At 52.1% G+C, this 25,832-nt stretch overlaps 2 protein-coding genes across 5 annotated transcripts; one reads left to right on the top strand and one right to left on the bottom strand.

The window, feature by feature from the left end:
• The first annotated feature begins 810 nt into the window (after positions 1-810).
• On the top strand, positions 811-10,320 carry SLC4A11 (solute carrier family 4 member 11). Of its 3 annotated transcripts, XM_088843959.1 has the most exons (20): positions 811-1,198; positions 1,489-1,533; positions 3,735-3,887; positions 4,026-4,072; positions 4,297-4,528; positions 4,600-4,681; positions 4,921-5,044; positions 6,398-6,610; positions 6,685-6,778; positions 6,878-7,003; positions 7,083-7,196; positions 7,286-7,418; positions 7,678-7,751; positions 8,161-8,410; positions 8,482-8,588; positions 8,676-8,844; positions 8,936-9,109; positions 9,319-9,514; positions 9,592-9,761; positions 9,888-10,320. In XM_088843959.1, exons 1-20 carry the CDS (start codon positions 1,003-1,005, stop codon positions 9,949-9,951), a joined length of 2,763 nt encoding a protein of 920 aa, XP_088700085.1. In that variant the 5' UTR covers positions 811-1,002; the 3' UTR covers positions 9,952-10,320. The 3 variants fall into 3 exon arrangements, with proteins under 3 accessions (XP_088700085.1, XP_055288443.2, XP_088700086.1); XM_055432468.2 differs by lacking the exon at positions 811-1,198 and having other exon boundaries at positions 1,488-1,533; XM_088843960.1 differs by lacking the exon at positions 811-1,198 and having other exon boundaries at positions 3,735-4,072.
• Positions 10,321-12,016: 1,696 nt separating this feature from the next.
• ITPA (inosine triphosphatase) lies at positions 12,017-25,124 on the bottom strand. Of its 2 annotated transcripts, XM_055432485.2 has the most exons (9): positions 25,015-25,118; positions 24,508-24,717; positions 20,051-20,108; positions 19,898-19,962; positions 19,218-19,291; positions 18,099-18,130; positions 17,439-17,554; positions 13,649-13,725; positions 12,017-12,453 (listed from the first exon to the last, which is right to left on the bottom strand). In XM_055432485.2, the coding sequence occupies exons 2-9, from the start codon at positions 24,514-24,516 to the stop codon at positions 12,315-12,317; spliced, it is 570 nt and encodes a 189-aa protein (XP_055288460.1). In that variant the 5' UTR covers positions 24,517-24,717; positions 25,015-25,118; the 3' UTR covers positions 12,017-12,314. The 2 variants fall into 2 exon arrangements, with proteins under 2 accessions (XP_055288460.1, XP_055288452.1); XM_055432477.2 differs by lacking the exon at positions 24,508-24,717 and having other exon boundaries at positions 25,015-25,124.
• Between the last annotated feature and the right edge of the window lie 708 nt (positions 25,125-25,832).

Raw genomic sequence — 25,832 nt, 5'->3', positions numbered from 1 at the left:
CCGTGCTGGGCTGGGAAGCGGAGCCGTCGAGGCGCTGGGAGGAACGCGGACGCCGTCGGCCTTCCCCGGCCCCCGGCGTAGTGGGCGAGAGGGTCTTGGGGGCTTCCCAGCCGGGGCGGGGGTGCCCGGGGTGAGTTCGGCCTCTAGGGAGTGGAAGTCCAGGTGGGTACGGGTGGTTGGGGGAAGCACAGGACGGCATCGTGGGCACTGCGCGCTTGACTTAACGCCGTTTTGAAACAACAGTGTTTGAACCTACGAGATAGCTAGGGGAAGGGTGGAAGGCTTGCAAATAGCGGGGCGGAATTGTGGGGTCCCCAGCACCTCGAGCTCCAAGGTCTTCGCAGGCGGGCGTCGCCCCCTAGGAAAGCCTCATTTCACATTCTACCCGACACCTTCGGCGCTGCGCGGCAGCCTGCCCACTCTTAGGGGTCCCTGGGCCTCTGACTGTCCCCTGTGCGGCCGCGGCAGTCTCTCGGTCGCCGCTCTGACACCTGAGGGCCAGCAAAGGGGTGTACTGTTTCCGGGCACTTGAATCGTGCAGCATGGGAGTAGGGTGTGCACCATTCCCACCCTTGCATAGCCTCGTGACCCTCTTCCTCTGTCCATCCCTGCGCCTCTGCTGCTAGGTCTACTGCCCCCGCGCCTCCCTTCTGCATGCCGCCCGGGCTCCTGCCCCGGGAGACGGTCCGCATTCTGCACGACCCTCCCCCTGCCCCCACGGTCTCCGAGTCTGAGGCTCTTTCCTCTCGCGCACGCGGCCGCTTCTGTGGCTTCCTTCCTTGAACAGAGCAACACAAACAGCGTGGAGCATCCATCCGGGGCCCGGCGCAAAGAGCGCGCACGCCCCACCCCGCCCCCGCCCCCGCGCCATCTCCCAAGAGGACCAACGGCTCCGCCTCCCAGGAGGCCCGGAAAGTGGGTGGCGCTGAGGGAAGGAGGCCGTTGCCCCAGGTCACCCCGTGTGACCCCGGGTACGGGAGGTTAGGGGCGACGGCACGTGTGATGGGTCTTAATGGCGCCAGGGACCGACATCAGAGTGAGAGCCGAAGAGATGTGCTGGAAGAAGAGCCCGAGCCCAGTTCCTGGACTTTGCAGCGAAGGCTTGAGAGAGGGAGGCTATCTTCTGCAGGGAAGGTGGCCAGACAGGCCCCCTCCCTCCAGATTTCTGCAACTAGCGTATCCTTCCTTCCTTCACGGGGTACTGTTAATTATTCCTGGAGAAAACATGCTGACATCTCCCCGCCTCCCTCCTTTACCACCTGGGCAAGCCCCTAGCTGATGGGTTGAAGAATAACAGGAAGTGGCTTCCTCTGGCTCCTCAAGGGGCCCCTGTCTAGTGCTGTCCCCTGCTCCTTTTTCTCCCAGGGTCTCTGGGAAGGGTAAGAAAGACTCAGCAGGGGTTGGTGAGGGGTGGGCAGCTGATGTGCAGGAGAGGCTGTACAGAACTGACACATGGAGCTGGTGACAATTCTTTGGTTTGCCTTACAGAAAACTCTTCTGTCATGTCGCAGAATGGATACTTTGAGGATACAGGTGTGTACCTTTCAGGTGTGGGTGTGTGAGAGCTTCTTGGTCAAAAGACTTTAGGGGCCTTGTCCATCCACCTGGGTAATCATGGTCCTCTGCTGGTGCTGGGATGCCTTTGGATTCTACCTCCAGGAGGTTGTGGTGTGGTCAGAGAGGCAGCTGACACTGCCCTGGACACTGGCAGGTCTCTGGTGGTCCTGGGGTCACGAGCTGCTCCCCGTCCTGGGCTCTGTGGACCATCTGGTATTTCATGGTTTGCTGTTAACAATGCTCTGGTTATCTGACCAGGTTTTAAGCCAAATGTTGTGTATGCTCACATTCCTAAGATCCTGCCCAGCCCTGTGAGGGAGGGGCTGCCACTGTCCCTCTAAAGAATTGCAGTCTCTGCACCTCAATTTTCCCTGCTTGCACCAGCCTAGCTCTCTCCCTCCCCGTATCTCTGGGGTGGCTACATGCTTCTGTGCCCAGATTCAGGAAGCAGCCTGACCATCGTTTAGTGAGACAGTGCCTGGACAAAGTGGCAGTGTGCTCTACATAGGGTTCCCAAGGCATGATGACTGCATGTGCCAGGCTGCTGGTGGACAAGTCCCAGGAGCCTTGCAGTGAACTGGTGGTATCTGTTGGGTAGGTCCTAGGTTGAGCTCAGGATAGGGGAGAAGTGGGGCAGTGTGAGGGACATTCTGGGGAATAGACAGTGCTGGTGGGGGTGGTAGAGGCTGGGACAGGTTGGGGCTGGGAAACCAAGCAGTCTAAACAAAGCAGGTCTAGAACTGGGGAGGAAAGTGTTTTTCATGGACATGAGCTCCATGACAGGTAGGGAAAGGATGTCTTTTGACTTAATAGTTTTCTGGGTTCTGGGTGCAGTGCAGACCTGGAGCCTAGGGGTCACCAGTCCATGCGGGTGTTGACAGAGGAGGCCTAGTGCTTCCTACCCAGAAAAAGGCTGAGCACAGGACACTGGGGTAACAGGGCCTGGGATGTAAAGAGGAAACCATCAGACTAGAGTGGAAGTGAGTCAGGGTGAGTCACTGCCTGGCAGGTGGAGGCGTGCTACTGACCCTTCCCTGTCCTTGCATGGGTGTTTTTAGGTGTTTGTGGGATCCAAGCTACAAGGGCCCTGGGAGAATCACAAGTGGTGGACCACAGGGGACCCACAAGACATAGTGAGGAAAAGGGGCCAGATGGGCCAAGGGTAAGGCAGGGAGGACCCTCGGTGGACTTGCCAGAGGAGGAAGGTTCTGTTGAGCCTTGAAGAAGGCCCTCCAGGGAGGGAAGCCCTCAGCTTGCAGGACAGGAGCTGGCCTGCCTGGGGTGCTGGCCACCTGGCCTGAGGAATAAGAGATTGAGGTGGGGGTGGGACTGGACCTGAGGGACCAGGGATCTGGACTGAAGCAGCAAGGCTGGCTCAGGCTGTTGGCCCAGAGGCAGAGAGAAGCCCCAGCAGGGCTCAGGGCAGCATGTCAGCAAGGTGGCTTCCTATAGAAGGGAGCCTATGCTGTGGGGCAGTTGCAGGAACTGAGAGGCAGACCAAAAGAAAGGGCAGCAGGCTCTGTGCTCTGGGGTCCCAAGGCCTGAGATGAGGCCTCCTTCTGGGGTCCTGTCCCCTCTCTGTCCCTGACTATTTCTCTGGCTCTCCTGCTGCCTGGGCTTTGTCTGATGTCAGACTAGGGCTTCTCAGCCTTAATGGTTTGCCCCCCACACCCTCCCTGTGCCAATGAGGTCTGGATACTACAGGGCTCTGGCTTCCGTTGGTTGCTCCCTCCCCAGAAGCCAGACAAGCTCCCTCCTCCCTGGGGAGTCAGACAGGTCCAGGTCCACAGCCTGGAGGTTCTGGGAAGGCAGTGGCCAGGCAGTCTCAGCTGTGTCATTGTACCACATACCTGGCCCAATGTTTGTGGAACGAACATGTCTTTCTCTAGCTAAAGGATGTGCATGGCACAGAACCGTACATGGTTCCCACAGCTGAAGAATGTTGGAGAGAACTGTTGGGTAGGGGGTGCCAGCTGGCCAGGACTAGATATTGGGCCTACCTGAGCCAAGGCTTCCTTCCCGGCCGCTAGAGGCCGCCCTCACCACTCGCCAAGACCGCACCCAGCAGGCCAGCACGGGGGCCCTGCTTCTTCGGCTGGGAGCCCCTCTCCCACATGTGGCACTGACAGCCAGGCCCTCTTCGGGGGGGTCTCTCCTGGTGGCGGTTGGGGCTCCAGGCCACCCCAAGTGTGACACAGACGATGCCTCTGAAACCCGTGAGGGGAGCCTGAGGGATGAGGCCTTCGACACGGTCAACTCCTCCATTGTGTCTGGCGAAAGCATCCGTTTTTTCGTCAACGTCAACCTCGAGGTGCAGCCTACCCAGTCTGGTATGGGGGTTGTAGCAGGGACAGGTTGGGGGAGGGCATGCACGGGACTGGGGACTGAACAGATACGGCCCCACTTCACACCAAGGAGACCTGAAAGGCTGGGGCAGCACCCTGAGCCCTCCCGCTTTCCTCTAGCAGAGACTGAATCACCTGGCGGCTATGGGCTCCTGCACACCTCCCGCAAGGTGAGCGGCCCATCGGCTGGATGGGAAACATTTGGTTCCAGGCCTCTAGCTGGGGGTGGAGGTGGTCGCTTCCCTGAGAGAGCTTATTAGCCTGGGGCCAACCACACTGGCCTTCTCTCTGGGAAGGGGGTGTCAGCCAGGGACCGTCACAGCAGAGGGGTCCAGGCAAGGACAGAGGGTCTTATTTAGGGGCCTGTGTGGTTCTGTGCACGGGGTCCCCACAGTACCTGAAGTTAAAGAACTTTGAGGAAGAGATACGTGCACACCGGGACGTAGATGGCTTCCTGGCACGGGCCAGAATCATCCTGGACGAAACGGCCACCTCCCTGGATGACGTGTTGCGGGCTATGCTGTGCCGCTTAGCCCAAGACCCCTACAGCGCTGAGCCAGACTGCAACCTGGACTTGCTCACGGCCATGCTCTTCACTGATGCAGGGGCTCCCATGGAGGGCAAAGGTAAGGGCTGTCTCTTGGCCTGGGCGGGAGATCAGGGAGGTGGACCATCTGACTCTCCACTTTGTTAGCAGTTCATCTGCTGTCGGACACCATCCAAGGGGTCACTGCCACAGTAACGGGGGTACAATACCAGCAGTCATGGATCTGCATCCTGTGAGTTGCCAGGCCACCATGTTGGCCTCCCCGCATCACCTCAGAGACAGGCATCCAGTTACCCTGTGGAGGCCGGCCTGCTCAGTCTGGGGGGAGAGTGAGGAATTCATCCCATCTGGTCTTATTCCCCCCTTAACAGAGGTCACTGGGGTCATAGTTGGGAGTTCTGGGTGGCGGGAGTGGAGCCCCAGCTCCCAAGGGTGGCAGCCACGTGCGGTGTGCCCTCCCTGTCCCACCAGCTGTACCTCCAAGGCCCTACTGAGGCGACACGTGTGCATCAGCCGCCTGGACCGTCCGCAGAACTGGGGGCAGAATTCCTGTGAAGTGCGGTTTGTCATCCTGGTGCTGACCCCACCCAAGATGGTGAGGAGGGGTTTCAGGTGGCTCTGTTTCCTGGGAAAGAGGGTACCAGATTACCCTGCCCTCTCCTTGGGGGCATCTCTCCCAGTCCAGGAGGCCTACAGAATTGGCCTCCGAAGGCTACATTCTCACCCTGTCTGCTCATCCCTGGGTTTATCTGAAGAATACTCACTAGGTCCTCATCAAGCCCTGATTTCCCCAGAAGTTGCCCAAAAGATTGTATTTCCTTCCTGACTGAAAAGAGATAACTCTTTAAAGTATTACTGTTCAAACTCAGGGGCCTTTCTTTGGCATGCACGACACTGACTCTTCTAATTGTCTGACTGTGATTTGTTGACCAAAGAGTCCCACTCTTTCCTGGGCTGTTTACCCCCTGGCCAGGGGCAGATTATCTCACTTTTGTGGGGGCTGAGACATACAATTTGGGGAATCTTCTTTTATGGGAGAGGATTTAAAAATCTTGAGTAGAAAATGGCAAGGGTCCCTCTCTCCAGGCTTGGGAAGGGCCTTAATGCTTAAGCTTCCATTGGCTTTTTGATGATTCTGCCCCGCCTCTGGTGTAGACTCAGAACTTCAGATGGCCCCTCCCCAGGCTTTCTCTATGCAAAGGGGTGCTAATGGGATTGTAGACACACTGTGAATCTCTCTAGATGTTATTGTGCTGGGAACAGAGGAAGAGCATTTAGGGCAGCAGGCACCTCATGGGTCAGAGGAGTGACAGCTGACAAGGTGGCCAGAACAGTTGGAAAGAGCAGAATCCCTAGGGCTGAGTGGCTAGACTGGCACTTTGAGACACGCCAGCCAGCCTGACGCCTGCCTCCTCCTCGGGAGAACAGGCCTGTTCTAAAGCTACCAGAAAGCAGTGGGCACGGTGCAGGTGCAGGCCTGGGACATAGCTTTGGGCAACCCAGAGGGGTGGATGCCGCTCCCAGGGGCCAAAGTTGTCGCGGTGAGACAGGTTGCTGTGGTGGAGCCTGGATGCGGAGTTCACAGACAGGGCTGACCTTGGCCAGGCAAGAGGGAGAAGGCTAGATGGCCTGGAACCCCTCTGAAAATCAGATAAAGCAGCAAACAGTGCAGATGCCCCAGGTGAAAAGTAGCTGAGCAAACATTTTTTTCCATCATCAGGATTTCATTATCCACAACTACACAGATTTAACCTGAGTTTGTAAGAAAAATACTAGGTCAGTGGTAGTCTAGTGATCTGCTGACCTGGTGGCAATCGTGGCAGGATCCACTGTGTGTGAATGTTGGGGGACTACACCTGGATCATGGGGGGAGAGAGTGGCCAGGGCTGGGGAGGGTGCTCTCCGCTCTACAGTGGCTACAGATGTGATTCTCCTGCCCCATCCCCAGAAAAGCACGAAGACTGCCACAGAAGTGGGACGCACATTTGCCACCATGTTGTTAGACATCACCTTCCGCCAGAAGCTCCTGAAGACCCGCACAGAGGAGGAATTCAAAGAGGCCCTGGTCCATCAGAGACAGCTGCTCACCGTAATGAGCCACTGTCCGATTATCAGCATGGACTACAGCACGAGCTCCATCTGCATCTTCGGACGCTCACAGGTGCAGGGCAGACATGGCCTGGGTGGGCAGCCCAGGGCAAGGGCACAGGGCTGATGGGCATGTCCTTTTCCCAGCCCCCATGGCAGAAGGACTTTCTCCCCATGGGGAAGGGCATCCAGGAGGACATCGCCCGCAGGTTCCCCGTGTACCCACTGGACTTCACTGACGGTAAGTGTCCCACGACCTTCTCAGAGCTTGGCCTGTAGCTCAGGCCCCCAGCCCAGTCTGCATCCCCAACACACTCTCCATCCCGTCTCCCTTTCCTAGGCATCATCGGGAAAAACAAGGCTGTGGGCAAATACATCACCACCACCCTGTTCCTCTACTTCGCCTGCATTCTGCCCACGATTGCTTTTGGGTCCCTCAATGATGAGAACACAAATGGAGCCATCGGTGAGGGGTTGGAGGCTAGCGGGGAGTGCTGGGGGGGGCCCAGGGGCACAGTGCCCCCCTGACCACCTCACTTCCTCAGATGTGCAGAAGACCGTGGCCGGGCAGGGCATTGGAGGCCTCTTGTATGCACTCTTCTCTGGGCAGCCGCTGGTGGTGCTGCTGACAACTGCGCCCCTGGCCCTCTACATCAATGGTGCAGTGGGGGTGAGAGTGGGGAGATGGTTCCTGGGGTCCCTGCCCCAACCTGGCCCTGACTGCTCACTCCTGTCCCACTGCCCGCAGTGATCCATGGCATCTGTGATGACTATAATCTGAACTTCAGTACCTTCTATGCATGGACAGGCCTGTGGAACAGTTTCTTCCTCGCGCTTTATGCCCTCTTCAACCTCAGCCTGGTCATGAGTCTTTTCAAGAGGTAACAGAGCCTTCCCTAAGCTTCTGGGACTTTCAAGCAGGAGGGAGACCAAGGCCAGGGATGTGGGTCAGCTTCCATGCCACCCTCCAAGGCCCTGTAACCCGAGATAAGATGGGGTGCCCCCACCATATCACTACCCCAAGGAGAAAGCCTGGGGCCCTGGCCCTCTTCATGTAGGAGGTAGGAGCCATGCCAAGGCTTGGGGAAACCCACCCTCTACAATTCATCCCATCTTATGAGACATACCTTCTGCTGGCAGGTCAACAGAGGAGATCATTGCCTTGTTCATATCTATCACGTTCGTCCTAGATGCTATCAAGGGCACAGTCAAAAGTGAGTATTATACAGCCAGTGGCCACCTGCTGCAGGGGAAGCTGAGTTGAGATGGGGGTACAGACTGTGGCAGGGCAGCCAAGGAGCATACAAGCTAAGGCTGCTTCCGCGGTCCAGGGTGCTATGGGAGCCATGACTGACAAAGCACAGCAATTAGCAGGTGACAGAGCTGTCTTAGGCAGGATCAGAGGCACTGGGCCAGGCAGGATTCACTGTCAGAAATGGGCAGAGGTGGGGTGGTGGGTAGACAGGCAGGTTGAATCCTGGCTGACAGAAGGCTAGCTCTCCCCTCTTCCGCCCAGAATCCCTTTCTCCCCTCAGGGCTCCTTCCACCCACATCCAGGAGGAAGTTGGTAGGCCCAGGCTTCCAGAGCCCAGATGGCTGAATTCTGATGGTCTGTACCCATAGTCTTCCAGAAGTACTACTATGGCCGTGATCCTGGACTCTTCTTCAAAGATAAGTCTTTGGTGAACCTGCTGGGTCTCAACGTTAGCCTCCACACTGCCCTCAACAACAGCTTCCCAACCAGCCCACCGGAGCTAACTTCAACGGGCAGCCAGGACCCCGAGCCCCTGGCCCGGGATACGGCTGTGCTCAGCCTCCTCATCATGCTGGGCACGCTCTGGCTGAGCTACACCCTCTACCAGTTGAAGAAGAGGTGAGGGGTGCCCCCTTGGGTAAGGGGAACACAAGCCCCTAGGTCACACTGACACTCACCTGCCTCCGTAGCCCCTACCTGCACCCCTACATGCGTGAGATCCTGTCAGACTGTGCCTTGCCCATTTCGGTGCTTACCTTCTCCCTGATCTCTTCCTATGGCTTCCAGGAGATTAAGAGTAAGTTAGGACCAGCCGTGGGGTGGGATGGGGTGGGTTGCTCTGTGGGGGATGCAAGTTTGAGCAGGGGCCTGTATCCTACTGCAGTGGTCAAGTTTCGCTACAGCCCGAGTGACAGCCTGTTCGAGATAGCCGAGATGCACTCGCTATCCCTGGTGGCCATCAGCAGCGCCATGGGCCTCGGCTTCCTCCTCTCCATGCTCTTCTTCATAGAGCAGAACCTGGTGGCTGCCTTGGCTAACGCCCCACAGAACAGGTTTGCAGGGCTGGGGACAGAGGGGTGAGCATGTGCCCAACCTTCCAGGGGTCAAGAGGGCTCTGGCCATATGTGACCCCACCCGCTGCAGGCTGGTAAAGGGCACTGCCTACCACTGGGACCTCCTGCTCATCGCCATCATCAATACTGGGTTGTCTCTGTTTGGGCTGCCCTGGATCCATGCTGCCTACCCCCACTCCCTGTTGCACGTGCGAGCACTGGCTTTGGTGGAAGATCATGTAGAGAACGGGCACGTTTACGAGACGTAAGTGTGAAGAGGGCCCCTTGAGATGGGAGGCCAGGGTCACAAGGGCCCTGAGGTGGGGGGCAGCCCTGGGCCACGTGGGACTTAAGGAGGGATACTGGCTTGGGGGACAAGGGTCCAGAAGTGACAGAGCCTGGTAAGCATGTGACCTGGGATGGACCCCCGCCGTGGACCAGGCCAGAGTGACCCGATGCACTGGACCCTCATAGGATTGTGAACGTGAAGGAGACACGGCTGACCTCCCTGGGCGCCAGCATCCTGGTGGGCTTCTCCCTCCTGCTGCTGCCCTTCCCACTGCAGTGGATCCCCAAGCCTGTGCTCTATGGGCTCTTCCTCTACCTGGCGCTCACCTCCATCGACGGCAACCAGCTGTTTCAGCGCATGGTGCTGCTGCTCAAGGACCAGGTGAGTGGCCCTGAGAGCGGGGGTGGGGGGGGGATCTGGCTCCAGACCTGCCCATACCTGGTCCCTGCCGCCCACAGACGTCATACCCACCCACCCACTACATCCGGAGGGTGCCCCAGAGGAAGATCCACTACTTCACAGGCCTGCAGGTCCTGCAGCTGCTGCTGCTCTGTGCCTTTGGCATGAGCCCACTGCTCTACATGAAGATGGTCTTTCCCCTCATCATGATTGCCATGATCCCTATTCGGTATGGAGGGCAGACAGCAGGCAGAAAGGACTCAGCGGGGCGGGAGAGGGTGGGCTGTAATGGCTGCTCTCTGCTATCCCTCCCTGCCCCAATGCTTATCTTCCTGCCTGTTCCTCCTCCCCACAGCTACAATGTGCTGCCCCAAATCATTGAAGCCAAGTACTTGGATGCCATGGATGCTGAACACTGACGCCCTGACTAGCAGGTCCTGGCCAGCCCCCATTCGCCCATTTCTGCAGGTCTTCCCAGGCTGGCTGTGTAGCTGTGTGTGGGCATCCAGGAATGCTGCTCTGTGCTGCACCCCCTCACAGCTGTTCCAAGTGGCCGAGGATGCCTAGGCACTGAGGGAGCTCTGAGGGATGTGTCTGCTCCTCTTCCCACTAGCCCTTTGCTTTGGGTCCAGAATGCTACTCAGGGCAGCTTCTGCCCAGGGTGGGACTAAGCAGGATGGATTTTGATAAAGAGTGTCAGGTGGCCGAAAGAGAAACCATTTCCTTGATTGTGTAAGGAACTTGCTGGATGCACATTAGAGAATAAAGCTCCTGTTTCTATGCTTCTACATGCCACCTCCATCTGTGCTGCCCTGCCCCAGCCTCTGAAGGCCACCCAAGGACTCTAGGGAAGAAGAGACCCTCCCAGGGGAAGAGGGATGAAAGGGACTGACTGTTAAGTGCCACCTAAGGGTTGTTACTTCCAACTCCACACAGCACCCCAACAGGGAAATGTGGAAGATCCAGGAGGCCCTTGTAATGCCACGTTGCCAGGAACCTGCAGGGAAAGTGTTCTAGGAACAGCATGTGCAAGGACCCCAAGAAGAAGGCTTGAGGCCAGTGAAGAGGTGGCTGGTGGGGTGGGACAGGCACAGTCACCGTGCTGCTTGCAAGATGGGTCAAAGTAAAACTAGTCACTAAGTCTGTCTGACTCTTTGCGACCCCATGGACTATAGCCCACCAGGCTCCTCTGTCCATGGAATTCTCCAGGCAAGAATATGGGAGTGGGTTGTCATTTTCTTCTCCCAGGGGATCTTCCCAACCCAGGGACCAAACTCAGGTCTCTTGCATTGCAGGCGAATTCTTTACTGTCTGAGCCACCAGGGAAGCCTGCAGGATGGGTAGCTAAGTTTAAACAGGGGGACAGAAAGTGTACTGTGCACCCAGGACAGAAGTCTATGAGGAAGCAGCTGGGGACCAGAGAGAGAGAGAGGTGCCCTGCTCCAAGCACCAGGTAGCCACCCATTCACATAACAGCAGGTGACCCTTCTATGGGGTCCCTCCCCAGTAGGCTGGGTGCTCCCTGCAGGTAGGGCCATGTCCAGGGTCACCAGGTAAGAAGAAGGCAGGCACCCCCCATCTGAGTCCCAGCCACATACCACCTACTCCAAAGAGACAACTCAGAGGAGGCTAGGCATGGCCACTTCCTGAGGAAACACCCAGCTGGGCTTCACAGGCAGCAGAGGAGCAAAGGGATGAGGTCCTGTCCTCACCCACACCTGTTGACACAGTCTAGGGAAGCAAACATTAAATCCAGGCCCCAGGCCAAGCTGCCAGGACTGAGGAACAGTGATGGGAGGGGACGAAACAGTGATGGGGGTGACACACCAGCACGGAGGACCCCTACCCCCGAAGCTGCTGCACACAGCAGGCTTTTCTGACTGTCCTTGGGGTTGGGCAGCTCCTCTTTACTAGGGTAACACTTGCAGAAACCAAGGGAGCCACTCCAGCCCTCTGAAATCCCCCCAGGGAATGGCTTCACTAGGGCACAGTAAGGGTCTGGGGCAGCTGAGTCGGGCTCTTAGCTGGACCCCAGCTGAACTATGACATAACCCAACTGGGGTCAAGTACTCCATCCCCCATCCCTGCCACAAAAATGAACCTGGAGTTACAATCATAAACCAGCACTGTAGCTGCTTTAATGTACACCAGCATAAAGAAAAAGCACTCACCACCCTACACTGCCTGCCCCACAGCCCAGCTGGCAAACACAATAGAGGCCAGCTGAGTGGCGGAATGGATTTCACATGGAAAAGTTCAACGCGTGATCTGAGACTTGAAAGACAAAAGGGGAAGACAGAATATTCCAGCTAGCAATGGTACACAAACAGCCTCAATACAGCTCTGCCCTCATCTGGCCATCCCACCCCTCAGCCCTTTCCCGACCCTGAGAGGTTTCCTGCTTCTGCCTAAAGGGATTCAGGAGACACACGCCTGCCTGGGGAGGTTTCAAAGCAGCTATACCCAATTTATTATGGAAGCAAGTACCTTCTGGAATTTTTATTTGCTGAATTTAAAAAAACATGTAAGGCTGTTTGTGTGGTTCTTCCCTAAACCGTTAACCCTGTCAAGGGTTAACTTCACCCAAGGTCCTTTCAGGATTCCAGAACTGGAGACCGTAGGAGACCACTGAATCCACAAGGGCAAGAGGATGGTGTTGTCCTTTGGCCAAAGTCTCTCCAAACAGAGCCAGTTGCTCCTAACAGCTGGTAACACTGCCAGAAAGTAGTAATCCTGAAGGAAATACTTGGACAGGTGCCTGCCTGATAGAGCTGGTTTCAGGCTACCCCTCTCCGGATCCCCAGCCAGAGTGGTCATCGCCGGCCCCAGGAGTCAGACTGCTAAAGTATTCTTGCAACTCAAGCAGGGCCCGGAAGCGATGGGAAATGGTATTCTTCTCAGCCTTGGGCATCTCTGCATACCTAGAGGGTGACAGTAACAGCTCAGAGAAGCGGGAGCCCAGATTCAGGGAGGGTGTGTACACCTCACTGCATCCTGGAGCCCGAAGCTCAAAGAGTCCCTAGTAAAAGGTAGCAGGGCCACTAGCTCCTGGTAGCCAGAGTTAATTTTTTAAAAATCAAAGAGTCTTAAATTCCACTGTAGGTTAGAAATCCATATTAATCTGTGTGGAAGGATACTAAATTTGTTCCAGTGTCCAAAAGTCATTAGAAGGAAGCTGCGGACAGGGGGATGAGCTGCATGTTTGATCAGCTTTGTCATCTGTTGACAGGAAGCAGTGGGGCCTAACAGAGCAAACACAGCCATCTCCTCCAGTGCACTGCGCGGTGGGCAGATGCGCAGGGGCAGCCAGCCTTGAACAGCCAGCCAGGAACCTGCCGTCCATGTCAGGACTCCAGTGAGCTAAGAGTCCTGTACTCCAATTGTCACTTTCACACCTATGCCATCCAATACAGTGGCCACCAGTATGTGGTCATTTAAATTTAAACCAAGTACAACTGAATAAAATAAACTCTGTTCCTCAGTTGCTCTAACCACATTTCAAATGCTCTACAGCCACATGTGGCTAACAGCTACTGGCTCACACAGTGCAGCTACAAAACATTTGTGTCACTGAAGTGATGTTTCATGTTGTCCTCAGCCCTGTCCCGGCTGTTTTAAGGCCTCAGGCCACGCTCCTGAAGGGTCCCTCCAGCTTGACAAACCTGAATCCCAATAATGGCCAACATGTCCCATGTTTATTAAGTGGGGGTTAGCATGAAATACTGACAACACCTGGCACTGTGTGTATGTGTCGGGGGGCACGTGTTAACATGGTGCCCAGCTGTTAACATTTTTCCAAACTAGATGAGGGTCAGATAATCATCCATCCATCACGAAGCTGACAAGCCCAAGTCAGAGAGGGGAAGCTACACAGCTGCTCTGTGCTGAGATGAGCCCGAGAGCCCAGGACTTCCAGCTACACCTAGCTGCCTCCCAGCTGTGGACTGCATCACTCAGATTCCTTGCCTCCACCCCCAGCAGAGCTGCCTTCAACTGGAAAGCACCTCAAGCCTGCCCCTGCCCGTATCCGCATGCCTGCACCTGGGTGGGGCACTGACCCAACCCTGACCACGGCCATCCGACCCCATACCCCTGTAAATAAGTGGGGCTCCTTACGTCTGCTCATATCCATCAGGCTGAAAGCAGGGGTCCCAGCCAAAGTCCCGGCAGCCACGGGGCACCACAATCCGGCCCTGCCAAAGAAAAAGGGGCATAGCTATGTCACTGGACGTGGAGGAGATGCACCATGAGGAGGGCAGTAGCCAGTCTGAATTTAGTTAATTCGGTTAAACCCTAGTTACTCATATTATTTCAAGGGGTCCATGGTGCTGGCAAATGTTTGCTGAACACACATAAAATGCAGAGCAGGAGAGCTTGCTCCCCACAGACAGGGAGGAACCACATGCTTGACAGGCCATCGATACCCAAGGTTTGACAAACGGTGACCTCACTGAAGAAGAATCAATTTTGAAAAACTAACAGAAAATATTTTCCCCTAAGTGGAAGTTTGAGGGTCCTAAACTTTGCCGACAAACCCTGTATCTCCTACTATTACTACCCTTATCAAAATACAAACACGGCTCTAACAAATAACAAAATAACAATGTTCAACTCAAAAATAGCTCAATAAATACTGGCTGTAATAGGCAAATCCCAACAGGAAAATTTTACAAAGAGAACCAGTGTCATGAGACATCAGGTTACCTTGGGAATTAAAAAAAAAAAAAAACAACATAAAAAATACAAGGGAGGTAGTAGAGGATGGGAATTAGCCACATAAATTCTAAGTCCTTTAGACCAAAGGCAAATTCTGCTTTTGCTAATGGGGAGCTGTGTGACCGAGGCCAGTTACTGAACTTCACCCATGTGACGAATGTTTTTTGAACACCTTATCGAGGCAGGTGGTGTTTTTAGCACTGGGATCAAAGAAAACCTTAGCCTTGCCTTCACAGAATGGATCTCTTCAGCAAAACGAGCACTGCACCAGTAAACAAATCAATGATTACCAAATCATTAGAAGGCACAAACTAGGAGCTGGGCTCAAGAATAACAGGTTGGGGAGCTCAGGGAAGGCCTGAGTGAAGATGGGACACTCTGACCACATAAAGGGCTAAGGCAGGAACATTCTAGGAGGAGGACAGAGCAGTGCCAAGGCTCTGAGATGGAGAAGGGCCTAGCACACACCCTGCTGAAAGGACAATGTGGTTGGGGTTTAGAGAGCATGGGTGAGAACAGGACAAGCAGAAACAAGGCTACCTCATTTAAAGCAAGGGCTGGCAAACAATAACGTGCAGAAACAACAGAGCCGAAGCTGGGGAGACGACAGGGAACGGTGGCGGTGGCAGTGATCAGGCCCAGGCAGCAGCACAGCAGCTTCTCAGTCACAGTGCAGGAACCTGAGCCTGTGGTTGGTCAAACTTTTGATTTCTGAGAGGACATTTCTGTGAGAGTAGCAGACCACTATTGGAGAAGGAAATGGCAACCCACTCCAGTGTTCTTGCCAGGAGAATCCCAGGGACAGGGGAGCCTGGTGGGCTTCCATCTATGGGGTCACACAGAGTCGGACACGACTGAAGTGACTTAGCAGCAGCAGCAGTAGCAGCAGACCACTATAACCAACTTTTAAAAATGTCACCGGGCAATACAATCTAGTAATCCCACTTGTGGATGTATATCCAAAAGAACTGAAAACTGGATGCCGAAGAGGTATTTGCACGCCCGTGTTCACAGCAGCATTATGAGCCAAAATGTGGAAGCCATTCAAGTGTTCATCAACAAATACAGGCAAACCTCAGAGATATTATGGTTCAGTTCCAGACCACTGTAATAAAGCAATGATCACAATAAACCAAGTGACAGGAATATTTTGGTTTCCTACTGCATATGAAAGTATGCAATAGCATTATACGTGAAAAACAGTGCTTGTTTTTGTTGTTGTTCAGGCACTAAGCCATGTCTGACTCTTTGCGATCCTGTGGACTGCAGCACACCAGGCTCCTCTGCCCTCCACTATCTCCCAGAATTTGCTCAAATTCATGTCCACTGAGCCTGAGATGTTATCTAACCTTCTCGTCCCAGTAGCACATTGGATACTTTCTGACCTGAGCGGGGCTCCTCTTCTGGTGTCGTATCTTTTTGCCTTTCTGTACTGTTCATGGGGTTCTCGCGGCAAGAATACTGAAGTGGATTGCCATTTCCTCCTCCAGTGGACCACGATTTGTCAGAACTCTTCACTATGACCTGTCTGTCTTGGGTGGCCCCAGACTCAAAGATTCATTGAGTTACGCAAGCCCCTTCACCATGACAAGGCTGTGATTCTTGAAGGGAAAATAACATAAATATCTTAATTTAAAAACACTTTATTGCTAAAAAATGCTAGCCATCATCTGATAGTGCAGGGTTGCCACAAACTTTCAATTTGTAAATACACAGTATCTTCAAAGCTCAATAAAACAAGATATGCCTGTAAATAGATAAAGTGGTACACACATACAATGGAATATTATTCAGTCTTAAAAAAGGAGATCCTGTCACATGCTGCAACATGGATGAAGTGAAGACATTATGCTAAGTGAGATAAGACAGTCACACAAAAACAAACACTGCAGGAATAATGTGTCTGAGGTGGCTGAACTCAGAAACAGAAGGTAGAACGGTGCTTACCAGGTGCTGGGGAGAAGAGAGGAAGTGAAGTGAAGTGAAATGAAGTTAAAGTCACTCAGTCATGTCCAACTCTTAGCGACCCCATGGACTGTAGTCTGCCAGGCTCCTCTGTCCATGGGATTCTCCAAGCAAGATACTAGAGTGGGTTGCTGTTCCCTTCTCCAGGGGATCTTCCCAACCCAGGGATCGAACCCAGGTCTCCTGCATTGCAGCAGATTCTTTACCATCTGAGCCACCAGGGACGCCCAGAAGAGAGGAAGGTGGATTGTAATTCTCAATGGGCATAGTTTCAATTTTGCAAGATGAGAAATTTCTAGAGATCTGTTGCACAAGAGTGTACACTACTGTACACTTAAAAATGGTGAAGATGGTAATTTCTGAAACCTGTTTTTTATCACAAGAACTGAAATCTCATCAGGGAGGCTTCCCTGATGGCTTAGTGGTAAAGAATCTGCCTGCCAATGCAGGAGATGCAGCTTTGAATCCTGGGTCGGGAATATCCCCTGGAAAAGGAAATGGCAACACACTCCAATATTCTTGTCTGGGAAAACCCATGGACAGAGCCTGACAGGCTACAGTCTATGGGGTCGCAAAAGCATCAGACACAACTTAGATGGAGCCACTGGTGTAGGGCTATATGGGCTACAGTGAGACTCTGGATTTTATCCTGAGCAGAGAGGACAAAGCAGAGAAGTGATGTGCCTGAAGGTAAACCCTGCCATAGGGATAGGCTGAGGTGGGGTGGGCTGGGAAGCCCAGCACAGAGGGTGGTTTGGACTAAGAGAAGCAGCTGAACCTATGGTCTGATTGGTAAGCCTGGAGACACTGAAGGGCACCTCTGAAAGGAATGAGGTGGGGGAAAAGGAAGATTCTATATGAACATAAAAACTTGGAAAGACTGTGAGATGTTCAAGGGAAGCTGTTGCACAGCAGTGTGATAAGGAGATTCAAGCTTGGAAAGTCTGAACTGCAGACATAGCTCTAGGGGTTGTCATCTTTAGTTCCCACATCTGCTTCTCAGAAGAGCATACAGTGCACAGCTCTGGGTATACCAGGTTCCAAAAGTTGTGAGCCATTGACATCAGACTCAGGGGGCAATAAGTTTCAGGACTGATAGCATTTCGAGCTGTGGTACTCGAGCTGTGGTACCTAGGGGTGTGACCATCCCACCAGATAGCATCACTGGGTGGGGGGGTCACAGCGCCCTCTGGTGGCATGCAGGGGAACGAGCATGGGTACGTACCATTGTCCGGCCCCTGAAGAGGCGTATGGGCTCATTTGGGTCCCCAGTGCTGAATGCAAACGTGCAGAGTGCATAGGCAGACTTGTCTTGGAACCCCTCCAGGAGCTGGTGGAGACCTGAGGGAAGGTGCAGTGAGGGCTCAGCACACTCTATGCTGCCAAGCCCCAGGCCCAACTCCCCACCCAAGGGGCCCAGTTGAGGGAGGGGAGTTATACACTTTACCAAATAGCCCCTGTGCTGATAAGCCAGGAAGCTGGGTGATGGGGATGTAAAATAAGGGTTCCTTATTCTACTACTGTGGATTCCAGGGTATGGGGCTGGGACCGGGAGAAGCAGGGTGCCCCCCATCCACCTCCTGCTGAGGCAATGACAAGTGGTGGAGCCAATCCTCTCAGGGCCAGAATCTCCCTTTGCCCCTCAGTCTCAAAGCTCTCACCACCACACCCCCCATCTACTCCTCCCACATCTCAGTCCTCCCTGGAGCTAGGTTTACAGGGAAAGTGTGAGCCGTAGACTATAGATGGAGAAACTGAAGTGAATAGAGGCCTTGAAGGGGACAGAACCTGAGACTCCTGATTACTAGCTGGAGCTCCTCCCCAAGAACCCACAGATTTCTTAATTCCAAACGCATCGAAAGAAAGAGACAAATGGGGATAATACCTTCAGGCTTTAACTTCTCCAGAAACCACTTTCTGCAAGAGAAATAAAGGTGAGACAGACACCACAAACAGATGGATGTTTCTACCATCTTCTTTCCAGGCTGCATCCCCCAGGGATTAAAGCTCTGAGAGAGTCAAGGAGAAAAGATAAAGAATGTCTCAACTCGAAGAGAAATAATCCAACAGGAAAAAGGAGATGGAGACAAACAGGCAATGCACAGAAGAATCGATAAACCAGTGAAGGCCTCAACCTCACTGCCTATTAGGGAAATACAAATTAAAATTGCACATGATAACATTTCCTTCTCACCACTAAAATACTAAAAAGTCATGAAACAGTGCTGGTAAGAATACGGAGCATGTGTAGGGGTGCTGGTGCGTTGGCAAATTAGCAATCCAAAAGTTAAAGATACAGCTAACCCTTGAACTATATGATTTGAACTGCCGAAGTTCACTCATATGTGGATACCACTCAATAGTCAATACTACAGTAATACACGGCTGAATCCACGGATATGGAAGGCAAACCGTAAGTTATACGTAGGTTAACCCCAAGTTGTTCACGGATCAACTGTATACATAACCAAGACCCAACAAACTGGGGTATTTGTACCCTGTGTGTGTGCCCTTGCTTAGTCATGTCCGACTCTTTGGGACGTCATGGACTGTCACCCACCAGTCTCCTCTGTCCATGGAATTTTCCAGGCAAGAATCTTGGAGTGGGTAGCCATTTTCTCCTCCAGGGGATCTTCCTGACCCAGGCATCGAACCCACATCTCTTGAGTCTCCTGCATTGGCAGGGAGGTTCTTTACCCCTAGCACCACCTGGGAAGGCTGAGGGGGGTCCAGAACACTGGATAGATTTAAGGAAATCCATTTGCAGATCTCAACTTCCTTATTTCCTCTTTCCTGAAACTGACCTGCCCAAGAATTACCTCTCCAATGGGTGAGTTCCCCTTGCCTATCTCAACTTACACACATTCTCACACTTAACAAAAGAAAGGCATGTCTCTCCCGTCCCTAATTCTTCCTCAACAATCTGACATACTGATGTTGACACCAAGACAGTGAATGACCTGCAGTATCAAGTAACTAATCAAAGGGGTAGGGCAGCACTCACATGTAGGGGCCAGGGAGGCCTCCAAGGGCGTTGAAGCACAGACAGGTGTCCTCCACCAGTACAGGGCCCTGTACCTGCAGCACAAGAACATACAGCCCTGAGACCCGGGCCCACCAGCAGGCCCCACCTCCCCTCTGAATTCTCAGGCCACCCAGGCCAGGGCCACACCCACAGCTAGCTGGGATGTGCTACAGCAGCATCAGACCTGGGCTAATCTCTTATCTCCTTCTTATCTGTTTCTGAGATAGGGACAACAAAGCCTCAGCAGGTTGTAAAGCTTGTTCAATGACAGGAGAGCTGGGATTATACTCAAGCAGCCTAACTCTTTACAAAGTGCTCCTTCTCAGTTCCAGAGAGATGTGTGAGTGCAGGGTGGATGTGTCTGGGGAGAATGCAGGGGATGGAATGAATGCACCAGAGAACTGGGAAGAAAAAATTGTGTGTATATGTGTGTGTGTGTGTGTGTGTGTGGTCATCTTAGGGGGATACCACGCAGCTAAGGTTGAGAAAGGAAGGCAACATATAACTATTAACTGACTCCAGCCTGATTAGACATGGAAAGGTCTTTCAAGTCATAATAAACTGTGCCCACCATATTTTCTACCCATCCCCAGCAGGCATAGACCCCAGGAGCCACCAGGACAAGAGGAGCAAGTACAGGACACGAATGGAGCAAGCACCTGGCGAGCTGCCTCCTGACACTTCCGAATGGAAATCTCATCAGGCTCTCCTTGGTACTCTGGCACTTGTGAGGAAAACAGACACATAAGCAGGTCATGGGGAGTGAGAGAAATTGAATCATCTTTTAAATATAAAACTAAACAGAGACATACGGTCAATTTTCTGCGCCACCAAAGTGCACGGAAATTTATCTCCTAGAATCTGAATGACCTGTTCCAAAACGAAAGAACATTTATCACCATTTAATAATTCCCCATTACTGCACAAGCTGTCACCCACCTTTCTCAACAGGTAACTCTCCTGTCAGTTCCCTAAAGTTCAAAGTCAGGTCCACGAGCCTCAACTCAAGCCCTCAGGGTCCCACCCCAGCAGGTCAGCTCCCTCATCTTCCCATTCTCTGATCCCTCCCTCCTACTTCAGGTCTCTGTTCATACTAACCACCCTCTTCCCTTCTCAATGCTCCCAGAACCTACTGTTTAGGCCAGGAATTTTCTATCAGGAATTACCTGGAATTCAGGAGGATCTACCCAGAACTTGGATAGGAAAAAAAATACCTCTCCATTTTCACTAACCCTGAGCTGAAATTTAGCATCTCTTTCAATGGTGAATATAGAAAACAAACAAATAACATCGGCAGTTCCTGTGACATTTAAATCTATTAAAATCAAAGATGCTGTCATATCCCTTTACAGTTCTAGCAGATAATCTCAAAATACCATTTACAACCTTCACTATTTTTAAATTATAATAACACAAAATGATAGACTGAATTATTTAATGCATGAACAAAAAATATGTAACTAGATCACAAGTATTTATATTTTGAAAATTATAAATCAATAGAATTGATTTCCTTTGTGGTGGTGATTCTGTCACTAAGTCATGTCTGTCTATTTGCAACCCCTAGGACTGCAGCCCGCCAGACTCCTCTGTCCATGGAATTTCCCAGAAAAATCCCCTTTTCTCCAGGGGATCTTCCCAAACCAGGGATTGAACCAACATCTACTGCATTGCAGGCAGATCCTTTACCGCTGAGCCACCAAGGATTCCCCCGATTTCCTTGGTAATCCCATGTATCTGTTCGTTTCCAAGGCAAACCATTCAATATCACGGTAATTCAACTCTATGCCCCGACCAGTAACGCTGAAGAAGCTGAAGTTGAATGGTTCTATGAAGACCTACAAGACCTTCTAGAACTAACACCCAAAAAAGATGTCCTTTTCATTATAGGGAACTGGAACGCAAAAGTAGGAAGTCAAGAAACACCTGGAGTAACAGGCAAATTTGGCCTTGGAGTACAGAATTAAGCAGGGCAAAAGCTAACAAAGTTCTGCCAAAAGAATGCACTGGTCATAGCAAACACCCTCCTGCAACAAAACAAGAGAAGACTCAACACATGGACATCACCAGATGGTCAACACCAAAATCAGATTGATTATATTCTTTGCAGTCAAAGATGGAGAAGCTCTATACAGTCAGCAAAAACAAGACTGGAAGTGGACTGTGGCTCAGATCATGAACTCTTATGGCCAAATTCAGACTTAAATTGAAGAAAGTGGGGAAAACCACTAGACCATTCAGGTATGACCTAAATCAAATCCCTTATGACTATACAGTGGAAGTGAGAAATAGATTTAAGGGACTAGATCTGATAGACAGAGTGCCTGATGAACTATGGATGGAGGTTTGTCACACTGTACAGGAGACAGGGACCAAGACCATCCCCAAGAAAAAAAAATGCAAAAAAGCAAAATGGCTGTCTGAGGAGGCCTTATAAACAGCTGTAAAAAGAAGGGAAGTGAAAAGCAAAGGAGAAGAGGAAAGATATACCCATTTGAATGCAGAGTTCCAAAGAATAGCAAGGAGAGATAAGAAAGCATTCCTCAGCGATCAATGCAAAGAAATAGATGAAAATAGAATGGGAAAGACTAGAGATCTTTTCAAGAAAATTAGAGATACCAAAGGAACATTTCATGCAAAGATGGGCTCAATAAAGGACAGAAATGGTATGGACCTAACAAAAGCAGAAGATATTAAGAAAAGGTGGCAAGAATACACAGAAGAACTATACAAAAAAGATCTTCACAACCCAGATAATCACAAAGGTGTGATCACTCACACTCACCTAGAGCCGGACATCCTGGAATGTGAAGTCAGGTGGGCCTTAGGAAGCATCACTACGAACAAAGCTAGTGGAGGTGATGGAATTCCAGTTAAGCTATTTCAAATCCTAAAAGATGATGCTGTGAAAGTGCTGCACTCAATATGCTAGCAAATTTGGAAAACTCACCAGTGGCCACAGAACTGGAAAAGGTCAGTTTTCATTCCAATCCCAAAGAAAGGCAATGCCAAAATGCTCAAACTACCACACAATTGCACTCATCTCACACACTAGTAAAGTCATACTCAAAATTCTCCAAGCCAGGCTTCAGCAATATGTGAACCGTGAACTTCCAGATGTTCAAGCTGGTTTTAGAAAAGGCAGAGGAAAAGGAGATCAACTTGCCAACATTCGCTGGATCATGGAGAAAGCAAGAGAGTTCCAGAAAAACATCTATTTCTGCTTTATTGACTATGCCTTTGACTGTGTGGATCACAATAAACTGTGGAACATTCTGAAAGAGATGGGAATCCCAGACCACCTGACCTGCCTCTTGAGAAACCTGTATGCAGGTCAGGAAGCAACAGTTAGAACAGTACATGGAACAAAACACTGGTTCCAAATAGGAAGAGGAGTACGTCAAGGCTGTATATTGTCACCCTGCTTATTTAACTTATATGTAGAGTACATCATGAGAAACGCTGGGCTGGAGGAAGCAGAAGCTGGAATCAAGATTGCCAGGAGAAATATCAATAACTTCAGATATGCAGATAACACCACCCTTATGGCAGAAAGTGAAGAAGAACTAAAGAGCCTCTTGATGAAAGTGAAAGAGGAGAGTGAAAAAGTTGGCTTAAAGCTCAACATTCAGAAAACTAAGATCATGGCATCCAGTCCCATCACTTCATGGCAAATAGATGGGGAAACAATGGAATCAGTGGCTGACTTTATTTTTCTGGGCTCCAAAATCACTGCAGATGGTGACTGCAGCCATGAAATTAAAAGACGCTTCCTCCTTGGAAGGAAAGTTATGACCAACCTAGACAGCATATTAAAAAGCAGAGACATTAGTTTGCCAACAAAGGTCCGTCTAGTCAAGGCTATGGTTTTTCCAGTGGTCATGTATGGATCTGAGAGTTGGACTATAAAGAAAGCTGAAGGCCAAAGAATTGACGTTTTTGAACTGTGGTGTTGGAGAAGACTCTTGAGAGTCCCTTGGATTGCAAGGAGATCCAACCAGTCCATTCTAAAGATCAGTCCTGGGTGTTCATTGGAGGCACTGATGTTGAAGCTGAAACTCCAATACTCTGGCCACCTGATGCGGAGAGCTGACTCATTTGAGAAAAACTGTGATGCTGGGAAAGACTGAGGGCAGGAGGAGAAGGGGACGACAGAGGATGAGATGGTTGGATGGCATCACTGACACAACAGACATGGGTTTGGGTGGACTCCGGGAGTTGGTGATGGACAGGAAGGCCTGGCATGCAGCAGTTCATGGGGTTGCAAAGAGTCAGACACAACTGAGCAACTGAACTGAACTGAAAAATATTTTCCTGAGAAAGGGTCCATAGGCATCATCATTCTGCCAATGGGATAACAAGTGAAAACTCTCTTATTTTAGGCCAACTTCAAGTACATCTTCTCCAGTGAGCCTCCTCTAGCCACTCCAGTCCGTTCTTTTTTTTTTGGCCATGCCATGTGGTTTGTGGGATCTCAGCCACCCCACCAGGGATCTAACCAGAACCCCAGCAGTGAAAGCTTGAATCCTAGCCACTGGACCCTCAGGGAATTCCCTCCTGCCTCTTTAAACGTGGGAGGGCCACATTCTCAACCAGAAGTAGAGATGGGCTTCAGAGCTGGCAGCCACCATCTTGCATGGGGCTCTGTTCAAGGTGGCACTGCCTGTCTGACTGGTCTGGCCTCAGGATCCCAAACCTTTTCTCAGCCCAGGACTCTGACTTCTGAGAAGGCCACTCTGAAATGGCACACACGTGCCATCAGCCCTTGTGCTGTAGATAAATGAAGGGTCCCCTAATAACTGCACCCACTGATCTGCCTCATATATTGAGTGGATGTCATCCTGATTCCCCACACATGACCCATCTCCCTGGCCACGGCTGACTGAGCAGGGACAAACCTTTGATCCAAGCAAGGCCAATCAGAGCTGATATCTGGCAGAAGCCTCACTGCCTCCTCCATCAGGAGGGGAAGTGCAGAAAGAATTCAAAATGAAAAGCGATGAGCATCCAGAGAGAACTAAAAGGAGAAATAAACCCCTCTCGAGGGACTCCTGACAAAGACTGCTTAAGTCCTGTGGAACAGCACACTATTGTATTCCCACAATAGTCACCTGGTGGTTTACATAAGCTATCTGTGTCTCTTTACTATTTGCAGCCAAAGAGGTTCCATCAACCCCCAGAATCCTTACAGCTAGCCACAAAGTCCCAGTAGACAAGAACTTCGATCCACTGCCTCCCTCACACCTCTCCTTTGCTCTGTGAAACAGACCTCTTGCATATCCCCATTTCAAAGATGGCAGAAAGAGGCTGGGAGACTGAGGACCACATTTCTGGACTGTAGTGGGGCGTGGACGGCTCTGCTTGGATGCCTGGCTCCACACCCTGTCCGGTCCCTGACAACCGCAGGCCAGCAGCGGTATTTGGATCAACTCCAGAGGGGTGTCGGAGTCCTGGTTTGGGATCCAGCTTAAGAGGTGACCTTTGGGACAAGTGTTAAGGACTCCACCACTTAGCTCCCGAAGCCCCTCAGCTCACAAGTCCTGTGCCCGGATTTGTCAAGGCCCTTATTTTACTGAGCACAACCCCGGGTAGCCCCTACTCCGCACTACCCCCTTACTGATCCAACCCATCCCTCCCCGTCCGACTCTTCGTTCAGCGTCCGCTGCTCCACCCGCTTCGCTCCGCCTGGAAGCCCCTTCCACCTTCTCCCCCGCCAGCCCTGCCGCACGCTACCCTTTCACCGCCTCCTAGTCGGCCTCCGCCACCCTCCCGTCACCTCCTCCAGCTTTTTGGCGTTCCCCGTGACAAACACGATCTTCTTCCCGGCCAAGGAGGCCGCCATGGTGATCCCCAGCTACCCCGCAGACCCACCGGAAGTCCTTCTGCTTCGAGTCGCAGGCACTTCCGACTACCGGCGGAAGGGGATAACCCGGTTTCCGACCTGTGGTCCCAGGAAGGCATTCAGTGGTTTGTGTTGCGTGGCCGGGGCTGCGACGGCGGCAACAGTGGCAGCCTGGGCATCTTTGGGCAGGAACGCCGCTCTGGGCATCCAGAATCCTTGCTCAGACACGTAGTAGCATGGCGCCCTTTTCTGGATGAGCAGCCTGGGGCCCCCGAGGGCTAGAAGGGAGAAGGGCTTGACCTCCCTTATCGGAATTGCTGGGGTCTAACGGACACTGGAGAAGGCAATGGCAACCCACTCCAGTACTCTTTCCTGGAAAATCCCACGGACGGAGGAGCCTGTTGGGCTGCCGTCTATGGGGCCGCACAGAGTCGGACACGACTGAAGCGACTTAGTAGCAGCAGCAGCAGCAGCAATGGACACTGGGGGTTGAGTATGCCGAGACCAGCCCCTCCCGCCCAAGTCAGAAGAGACTATTCTGACCACCTGCCCCACTCCTGATTTCACTCATCACTGGGACAGGGACACCGAGGAAGCAAAGAAACCCTTCCTGCATACCTCGAGGCCTGTGATGAACTGCCTAGGCTCTGGACGATTCGCCTTCACTGCCGGCACCTCTAAAGTTGTCTCTGAGAACTGTTTCCTTCAGGACAAGGGCTCCCAAACTTGGGTCTTTATCTTGACCTCATCTT

The sequence above is a fragment of the Moschus berezovskii genome, chromosome 15, assembly GCF_049115385.1.
Source record: "Moschus berezovskii isolate FMDL1 chromosome 15, NW_MosBer_1.0, whole genome shotgun sequence".
Taxonomy (NCBI): domain Eukaryota; kingdom Metazoa; phylum Chordata; class Mammalia; order Artiodactyla; family Moschidae; genus Moschus; species Moschus berezovskii.
This window is presented reverse-complemented; position numbering and strand designations above follow the sequence as displayed.

What these genes read in the sequence shown, in the direction of transcription:
- ITPA (XM_055432477.2), bottom strand. Translation starts at nt 25,080, where the DNA reads ATGGCGGCCTCCTTGGCCGGGAAGAAGATCGTGTTTGTCACGGGGAAC. An exon ending in GGCCTCCCTGGCCCCTACAT is followed by an intron (nt 18,131 to 19,217) that starts GTGAGTGCTGCC and finishes TTTCTCTTGCAG; the next exon opens with AAAGTGGTTTCTGGAGAAGT. An exon ending in TCTTCAGGGGCCGGACAATG is followed by an intron (nt 13,726 to 17,438) that starts GTACGTACCCAT and finishes TTTCTTTGGCAG; the next exon opens with GGCCGGATTGTGGTGCCCCG.
- SLC4A11 (XM_088843959.1), top strand. Translation starts at nt 1,003, where the DNA reads ATGGGTCTTAATGGCGCCAGGGACCGACATCAGAGTGAGAGCCGAAGA. An exon ending in TATCAAGGGCACAGTCAAAA is followed by an intron (nt 7,752 to 8,160) that starts GTGAGTATTATA and finishes CTGTACCCATAG; the next exon opens with TCTTCCAGAAGTACTACTAT. An exon ending in TGCTGCTGCTCAAGGACCAG is followed by an intron (nt 9,515 to 9,591) that starts GTGAGTGGCCCT and finishes TGCCGCCCACAG; the next exon opens with ACGTCATACCCACCCACCCA.